This window comes from Abrus precatorius, unplaced genomic scaffold (assembly GCF_003935025.1).
Source record: "Abrus precatorius isolate BTA unplaced genomic scaffold, Abrus_2018 Scaffold4, whole genome shotgun sequence".
In the NCBI taxonomy this organism is placed as follows: Eukaryota; Viridiplantae; Streptophyta; class Magnoliopsida; order Fabales; family Fabaceae; genus Abrus; species Abrus precatorius.
The window spans coordinates 10,432,338-10,441,940 of record NW_020874384.1 but is presented as its reverse complement, the minus strand read 5'-3'; the positions used below and the strand labels follow the sequence as shown (position 1 = coordinate 10,441,940).

The following is a 9,603-nucleotide window of genomic DNA, read 5'->3' as shown; positions in this document are numbered from 1 at the left end:
TAAATAAAATTTAAGCAATTAATAATAACTAAATTTTATTTAAAATATATTTAATATATAAAGTTTTTAAAATCAAACTTTAATATTTTGAAATATTTAAAATTAACTCTAAAAATTATAGTTAAAATATTATTATTATTGTTTTATTAACTTCATTTTTAAATATAGTAAATTCTTATTAAAAATAATATTTATTATTTTTTACTTTTTCAATGTAAAAAATGATTTTTAATAAATAGTTATTATTTTTAATATTTTTATCATATTAATATTTTTTAATATTATTAAAAAAATTTCATTTTTATTTTTTAAGAATGGTGCCATAATCCAATTTCCAGGTTGATTTCGTCCAATATTTCAGAACCCAAAGCGGAACACACGACACAACGAATAGAACCCGAGATTTTGACCCACCCACCCGTTTATCTCTTCTCTTTCATAACACCCAATTTGGGTATACCCTATCGGAATCGGATCCAAGTCCAAACAAGCATCATCATCGGGTTCTCTCTCTCTGTGTCTCTCTCTCTCTCTCTCTCTCCAATCCCCATCGTTTTCTGCCGGGCCATCCGATCGGACTCAAACCCCGCAACCACCATCCTCTCTCTCCAAGTAAGACGCACTCTCTCTTCCATTCAACTTTCTTTCTTTTCCCTCTACTTTCTACTCGGAATTACGTTATTTGACGGTTAAATTTGTTTTTAAAATTGCAAAACATTTCTGAATATTTTTACCTTTATTTAGAGGGTCATGTTTCATATTCATGTAAAGTTGTGACAGTGCAATGTTTCCAATTGTAGACTTACCCAATTTTGTTTTTTCCCGTCCAATTAACTGTGATCGTTAAGGTTACGTGAGTTTGAATCAAGATATGTCATCGATTCTGATGAGAGTATTCTAAGATTTAAGTAGACATCTTTAATTTGGGCAGTGTTTTAAATTGTGGTGTGTTTTAGGCTCTTGTAGACCAATTTTGGGTTATGTAGTCTGCAATCACAGCTTGATGCCGTTGCAACTGCCGCAACCGAGATTTTAGCGTTGCATCATGTGATGTATCTCGCAATTTAAAACCTTACTTTTGAGTAATGCGACATAACTGGTTGAAGATTTTAAACTCTGGTGGTACTGCCAGTCTAAATTCTTGTAAGGTTTGAGTAAATGAACTTTAAAAGCCAAGCTTTATACCTCTACATCATTCAGCTTTATTTTTCTCCCTTATTCATATGAGGGTCAATCTTGACACAACCGTAAAGTGCTGCATTAAGTAATTTTGTGAAAGTGAGTTTGGTGTCCAATGGGTGGTTGGTTGAAGTGCTATGTTGTTGATTCCCATTAGGTAAGACCTTGTGTGTGGAAAATTTGAAAGCTGAGAGAGCTAGCTTTATCGTGCTTTAGATGTTTTTGGCTTAAACAAGATTCTCTTATGTTATTAGTAGGCCCAAACCCCACTTAGACAAGTTTCTGTAAAGAGAGAAAGGAACCAAAGCCCAAAAGATTTAGAGAAGCCCAATTAGCTGAGGCAGTTGTAAATAACTGAGAATAAGTAGAAAATACACACACACACACATATATATATATATAAGGAGAAGGGGGCGTTAAACACTTGGATTTGGGTTGGGAGAGACTAGGCTCTCGAATTCCTGGGAATATTCATTGTATTCAGTGTGAGTAATTTAGTCTCACTTGAGAATATTTAATAAAAAGAAGTCTTTTTCTTCTGGTTGTTTTTCAAAAATCGAATTAGTTTCTTACAACTGGTATCAAAACTCTTGATCCTGGGAGGACATTCATGGTACATACGAGAATGGAGGCTAGATTAGAAAGTGTGAAGAGAGGTATGAAAATGTTTTAAAGAGGCTCCAGGAGGATAGGCAAGAAACAAGAAGACATTTTGACGAAGTGATGGCCAGCCTCAATCAGAACCCTCAAAAAAATGAGATTTCAACAATGAAATTGGAGGGATGTGATGACGAGAATGAAGGGAATAAAAGCAAGGGCATTGGGTCTAGATATAAACCCAAAGGAGATCAATGGAGGAAATTAGAAATTCTCCTATTTTCGGGAGACGACACCTATGGGTGGGTTAGTCAAGTGGAGAGATATTTGAACATAAGGGGCATCTCAGAGCAAGAGAAGTTGCAAGCGACAATGGTGGTGATGGAGGCCAAGAAAAGCAACATGATCTTACAGAAGGAGGTGGTTCAAGAAATTGACAGATGCAGAGTTTCAAGAAAAGGCAAGTAAAGGCTTGTCTGTTCGGTGTGATGTGAAATTCAGTCCTAGACGTGTGTAAAAGTAAGCAGTTCCAAATGCTAATTTTAAGTATAGTTATAAGTGAAGGAGAAGAAGGGGAGGGAGCAGAGCTTAAAGAATTATAACTATGATGTATAGTATCATTGAATTAACTTCCAAAAGGTCAATCAAAATGTGGGGAGAGATTGGAAGCACAAGGGTGGCTGTAGTGGATTGTGGAGCATCTCACAATTTTATATCATTTACCTTTGTTCTGGAAAAACAATTTACAATAACTAAGCCAACAATGTACACAGTGGAGTGGGGGATGGGAGAAGAATTAAATAGAGAGGTTTAAATGTAGAGTGGTTTGTCATAAGATAATACTTCAGATTCAAGGGATAAAATCCAACAAGATTTCTTCATATTTGACTTAGGAGGGGTGGATGTGGTGGTGGGAATAGAATGGCTAGCTGGATTGGGGGAAATCAGAGCTAACTTTAAAGAGATCACCTTGAAGGTGCCTAAGGAAGGAATCTAGTATTGAGGGGTGAACCAACATTGTCTAGGACTGCCGCATCCTTCAAAGAATTGGTTAAAGCTTTTCAAGAGGGTTTCTCCTAGAATGCAAGGAATTGACTAAAGAAAATGATGTTGAGGAGACAATTCCACAAGACACTAAGAAGATTTTAGAAGACTTTGAGGAAGTATTTAGAAAACCAGAGTTTACCACCATCAGGAAGGTGAGATCATACTATTGTGTTGAAGGAAGGAGCTAAAATTCCCAATCTGAGATCATCCAAGTACTCTCATTACTAGAAGACTGGGATAGAGAAACTAGTGAATGATATGTTAACCTCTAGTATCATAAGGCCAAGTGTGAGTCTCTATTCTAGTCCAATCATTCCTGTCAAGAATAAAGATGGAGGGTGGAAATTTTGTGTGGATTATAGGGCCTTAAAGAAGATTACATTGATGAATTGTTGGATGAATTGGGAAGAGGGGGGGCGACCTTATCTTTTATAAATTGGACCTTAAATTTGGACACCATCAAACTCAAATGAGAGAAGAGGATATTCCCAAAACTGCATTCAAGATGCATGAAGGGAATTATGAGTTTGTGGTGATGCCATTTGGATTAATCAATGTCCTATCAACTTTCCAGTCATTAATGAATGAGGTACTGCAATCATATCTAAGTTTGTCTTGGTTTTTTTTTTTAATGACATACTAATCTACAGTAAGAATGAGGAGGAACATGGAATCATCTTCAAATAAATAGTTCTAAAACTATTGAAGAAGCAACAATTGTTTGCCAACAAGAAGTGCACTTTTGGCCAGAATTAAATAGAATTCTTGGGTCATATTATCTAAAGAAGGCTATTGGTACTACCATTACACCCTACCACCAATTATTATCTGAAGTCATGACAATCCTCAACAGAAAGGAATCTAAGTCCAAAAGATTTAGAGAAGCCCAATTACTTGAGATAGTTGTAAATAACTAAGAATAAATAGAAAAAAAAAGAAAAGAAAGGAGCTTTTCGGTTAGGCACTTGGATTTGGGTTGGGAGAGGCCAGGCTCTCAGAATTCTTGGGAATATTCATTGTATATGGTGTGGGTAATTCAGTTTCCCTTGAGAATATTCAGTAAAGAAAAGTCTTTTTCTTCTGGTTGTTCTTCTTGAACTAGTTTCTTACATCTTATTAGAGGATACTTGTGGTCTAAAATAAAAGAAAGTTCTTCCTTATGGTCTGTCACGAGTTAAAATCCTATAAACAATATTATTGTAGGGGTAATTTTTGTAAATCTACTCTATCTAGACCTCACTTTGGTGGGACCCTCATGCACTAGGCCTTTCTTCATGCTTTTCTGCTTAACAAATTTTGAAGTTATGAATTTATTTTTAATCTCATGTAATTTTTTGGATGATGACTTATCACTTAGTTTTGTGTGACATGCAGAATATTGGTGATCTAAAGCCTATGTAATGGAAATATCAAATGATTCAGGTACTAAGAAACCAAAAAGGCTGACATCTGTCGTTTGGAATCATTTTGAAAGGGTTAGAAAGGCTGACATCTGCTATGCTGTTTGTGTGCATTGTAACAAGAAACTTAGTGGATCAAGTAACAGCGGAACCACTCATCTGAGAAATCACTTGATGCGGTGTCTGAAAAGATCAAACTTTGATGTGTCTCAACTTCTTGCAGCAAAGAGAAGGAAAAAGGATAACACCATCAGCCTAGCAAACATTAGTTTTGATGAAGGTCAGAGGAAAGAAGAATATATAAAACCAGCACTCATCAAGTTTGAACAGGAGCATAAGAAAGATGAAATCATCAACTTTGGAAGTAGTAAATTTGATCAGGAGAGGAGTCAACTTGATCTTGCACGCATGATCATATTACATGGATACCCATTGACCTTGGTTGAACAAGTAGGATTCAAGGTCTTTGTGAAGAACCTCCAGCCTCTCTTTGAGTTTCTGCCTAACAGTGCTGTGGAGATTTCTTGTATAGAAATCTACAGGAGGGAGAAAGAGAAAGTGTATGACATGATAAACAAACTACATGGTAGGATTAATCTTTCTATTGAAATGTGGTCTTCAACTGAAAATACTTCGTATTTGTGTCTATCTGCACAGTATATTGATGAGGAATGGACACTACAAAAGAAAATCCTGAACTTTGTAACACTTGATTCTTCACATACTGAAGACTTACTTCCAGAAGTGATTATCAAATGTCTCGGTGAATGGGATATTGACTGCAAGCTTTTTGCCCTGACACTTGATGATTGTTCCATTGATGATGACATCACTCTTAGAATCAAAGAACGAGTTTCTGAGAAAAGGCCCTTTTTAAGTACTCGACAATTACTTGACATACGTTCCGCTGCACATCTTCTAAATTCCATTGTTCAAGATGCCACGGATGCTTTGCATGAGGTGATCCAAAAGATTAGAGAGAGCGTCAGATATATTAGAAGTTCACAATTAGTGCAAGGAAAATTTAATGAAAGTACTCAACATGCCGGGATTAACTCTCAAAAGATCTTATTTCTTGACTTTCCAGTTCATTGGAAGTCTACGTATCTCATGCTTGAGACTGCGCTAGAATACAGGAGTGCTTTTTCTCTCTTCCAAGAACATGATCCCTCTTATTCATCAGCTCTAACTGATGAAGAGTGGGAATGGGCTGGTTCTGTTACTGGATATTTAAAACTTTTAGTTGAAATTATGAATGTCTTTTCAGGCAACAAATTTCCTACAGCTAATATATATTTCCCTGAGATTTGTGATGTCCATATTCAATTAATTGATTGGTGCAGAAGTTCAGATGATTTTCTTAGTTCCATGGCCTCAAAGATGAAAGCCAAATTTGATAGGTACTGGAGCAAGTGCAGTTTGGCTTTAGCAGTAGCTGCTGTCCTAGATCCTCGGTTCAAAATGAAGTTGGTTGAGTACTACTACTCCCTGATTTATGGCAGTACTGCTTTGGAACGTATTAAGGAAGTTTCTGATGGTATCAAAGAACTATTTAATGCATATTCGATCTGTTCAACTATGATTGATCAAGGCTCAGCCTTGCCTGGTAGCAGTTTACCTAGTACAAGTTGTGGTTCCAGAGATAGACTAAAAGGCTTTGACAGATTCCTTCATGAGACATCACAGAGTCAGTCCATGACATCAGACTTAGACAAGTATTTAGAGGAACCAGTCTTTCCTCGTAATTCTGATTTTAACATATTGAACTGGTGGAAAGTCCACATGCCAAGGTACCCAATTTTGTCTATGATGGCACGTGATGTTCTTGGAACTCCAATGTCAACTTTGACACCAGAATTGGCATTTAGCACTGGGGGAAGAATGCTCGATTCTTCTCGTAGTTCACTAAACCCTGATACACGAGAGGCTTTAATATGCACGCAAGATTGGCTCCGAAATGAATCTGGAGGTATGTTCTTATTTATGCTTTTTTCATGCTTAGAATAATGATTGATTTCTTATTCTAATGTATTAATTTTACTCCTGACTCTTATCAGAGCTAAATCCATCCCCAATTCTTTCTGCTCTACCCCTTCTCATCGAATGAAGCTAATATTTCCTAGGTATGTTTGTGTAGAACTTGTGTCATATGTTCCTAATCTCTCCACATTCCATTGTTGAACATTTTGCTTTCTACTTGTTTCTGGTCCATGTATTTTGTTCCAAGGTTGATGGATCGGTTACCAGTTCTTCATAAGTAATATTTATCATTTTGTTTTATAATGTCAGGTCTAATTAATGAAGCATCCTTAGAATTGTCAAGTGCGTCTTTGTTCCTTCCCCGCTATTTGTTGCCTGGAAGTGATCTAGCTTGCAAATATTCTGTGAAGATGCAATGTATATTCTTAGAACAACGAACTAGATTCTCTTATATTTATAGAACTCGTTTCCGTTAGATGTTTAATTGCACTAGCATTCGGATGAATCTGATTTTGTATAGAGGGTTGCATGCCCTTGAAATCAAAATCACTCCTTGCCTGAAAAAGTTCTCTTTTCTGTTGCTTCACTGTTCATACAAAAAGGTTGCGCAGAATGAATTATCTTAACGAGTGAAGATCTTCGGCAATGACATGGTTTCGACCGTCATTTTTATCTCCATGACCTCTGTCAACTGAAGATTTCGTTGACGTTTAATAACAAATCAAGGCCCTTATAATGTCACTAAATTTCCAAGTCAATGACACTAACGTGTATTTTACAACAATTTTTCTGATGTGTGTTACATTAATCATGATATATATATATATATATAGGAATAAGATCCATTGATACTAGGTGTAAGTCTAAAAAACTTATACAAAATTTCAACTATACAAATCAAATAATTTGACAGTTGAAAAGTTATCTTTTTTTATTATTTTTTTTACATACATATTTTTTAACTGTTAGATTATTTGATTTGTATGATTGAGATTTGGTGTTATACGAGGTGTTAATGAATGTGTAAGTAATTTTTTATTAAAAAAATTATAGAATAATGCAATTTAATGTATTAAAAACTATTAAATGTTATAATTTTTAATAAAAATTTACTATTTGTGAATTTTTTATATATCATATTGTACTTAAATATATTTTGAAATTTTAAAGGAATCTCATGTTAGTGTTTGTTTTGAGGACTTGACAGCAAGAATTAAATAAATGGGGAATATCATGTCTAAGTATAAAGTGCTTTTTTTAACAACTGATTGAAAAGAGTTAGTGTTTGTTTTGAGGACTTGACAGCAAGAATTAAATAAATGGAGAATATCATGTCTAAGTATAAAGTGTTTTTTTTAACAACTGATTAACAAGAATATAACATTGGATGCAACAACATACCACTCCATCAATCATCTTCGTTGAAATGTTGGAAGGAATTGAATCAATTAATCTAAAAAAATGGTTTTTTTTTCTTGATTGTGAAAAGGAATTTTGAGTTTCTTTTGCTCAAAGAAAAAAAAAAGAATTTTGATTTCAATAAAAATTAATAATGGTAAGATGTTAGAATTATAGTTGGGCTTAGTATCATGTCTAGTTCTTTTAACAACTCTTTAGGGTTGATTTAAGAATTATTACGTGTCATTGTTCATTGGTAAATATATCGATTGAAAATTAATAAAAGAAACTCTTAAATTGAATTTTTAGAACATCATTCATAAAAAAATATTTTCAATTATTGATAATATCATGATTTAATTACTTAAATTAGAATAATGTGCAATAAAATAAGAGAGATTGATGAAAAATTTAAACTAACAAGAGTAATTAAAAGAAAAAAGAACACAACACAAATTTTGTATAAAAACTATTAGAGATAAACTTAGGGCATATAATTTCACATTTACACATCTTTATGTTCATTTTTAGTTTAACCACAATCATGCTTTTCCTATGATAGTCAAATACTTATACTAAAGCTACTAATACTTAATGATCATGCAATGCAATTTTAATATTATTTTTTTCTAAGTTATCACCCCTAATAGTCGTGGAAGATAGAAAGAGAAGAAAAACATAAAAAACATGTGAGTTTGTTAATTTAATAACTAATTGAAAGATAAAAATTAAGTTTGGTCCACTTAATTTCTTATCTTACTTTATTTTATAGTTTCATTAACTACATGTAGTATGAATGCCTACACTGCAATCAATTATAAGATGTTAAGAGTGACCAATTTCCAACATAAAATGTACACACTCTAGGGTAAAAAATAATCTTAAAAGAAATGGAATTGTTATTAAACATAAGATCACATAAAATGTGCAAAAGTTCCACCATAACCTTATCTATAAATTTAATTACCCATAACAAAATGACAAAGAAAACAAATGTAAAAAATTCATATTCATTCGAAAGAAAAATCACAAACTAAAGAAATCTCAAAGGAAAAGAGAGATGAAAATATTTTTTTGTTCCCAAAAGGTGCTCTTAATCACTTGTTTGGACGCTTAAAAGGTATTTTTCATCTTCACCAATGATCTCTACTCTTAAAAGCCTCCAACAGTCATCAAAAGTCAACCAAGCCAAAATCAGGGTTGCAAAGCCTCATTGTTCATTAAATAAAGTTCTCAAAATCCTTAAAAATCTCTTAATTTAAAATAACCAAGAGCAAAGCATGACCTTGCATACCCTCAAGCATGTTTTGCATGATCATAAAACACCCTCTAACTGGTTGTTAAGCAAGACGGTACTTCCTACTAAACATAGCCCTTCTTTCTATCAAATTTCCTCCAATTGCGACAAAAATGATCCCATAATTCACTTGTGATTGATTTATGGTAAACTGCAATAATTAATAAATAAACAAGTGCAAATTCCCATGAAATAAGTGTCAAGCATATGAAAATAAGTTATAGAAGCACTTCAAAATATGAACTTATCAGTTACACCAAAATAAAAAGTAGCATTGGGTGTGTGGGTTTAAAGATTTTCAAGTGACTTATATCCATTAAATAACACTATAAATTTATTTTCACATATAGTTTAGGTTATTAGTGAAATGATATCACTCTAATGAGTCCAAAAAGGTGAGTCCAATGTGGGTTGTTACAAAGTTGGTAGATGCAAGCTTGAAGCAACAAAGGAGCATAAGAAATGCTAGCAACACATTCTTTAATGCGCTTTTTATTATTGGTTAAACTTTATTAAAAATTAAAATAGCATGGGAGAGAAACATTCATTTAAGAGTGAGAAAGAGTAAGACCCACATAATTTTTGTAGTTTTCAATAAATTTTAGTTAATAATAGAAAATGTGTTACAAAGAGTATTTAGAGAGTATGTTACTAGCATTACTCAACAAGTATATCTACAAAAGACACTTCATTAAATAAAATGAA

General features: G+C 33.5%; 1 protein-coding gene across 1 annotated transcript; it reads left to right on the top strand.

Annotated features, from left to right (window-relative positions):
* The first annotated feature begins 542 nt into the window (after positions 1 to 542).
* On the top strand, positions 543 to 6,755 carry LOC113865039 (zinc finger BED domain-containing protein RICESLEEPER 1-like). The gene is made up of 4 exons (XM_027499379.1): positions 543 to 612; positions 4,246 to 6,192; positions 6,281 to 6,346; positions 6,513 to 6,755. Exons 2-3 carry the CDS (start codon positions 4,398 to 4,400, stop codon positions 6,328 to 6,330), a joined length of 1,845 nt encoding a protein of 614 aa, XP_027355180.1. The 5' UTR covers positions 543 to 612; positions 4,246 to 4,397; the 3' UTR covers positions 6,331 to 6,346; positions 6,513 to 6,755.
* The last annotated feature ends 2,848 nt before the right edge of the window (positions 6,756 to 9,603 follow it).

Bases quoted from the DNA above. Each gene is read 5' to 3' on its own strand.
- LOC113865039 (XM_027499379.1), top strand. From the start codon at position 4,398: ATGCGGTGTCTGAAAAGATCAAACTTTGATGTGTCTCAACTTCTTGCA. The intron at 6,193-6,280 runs GTATGTTCTTAT...GACTCTTATCAG, and splicing joins GCTCCGAAATGAATCTGGAG to AGCTAAATCCATCCCCAATT.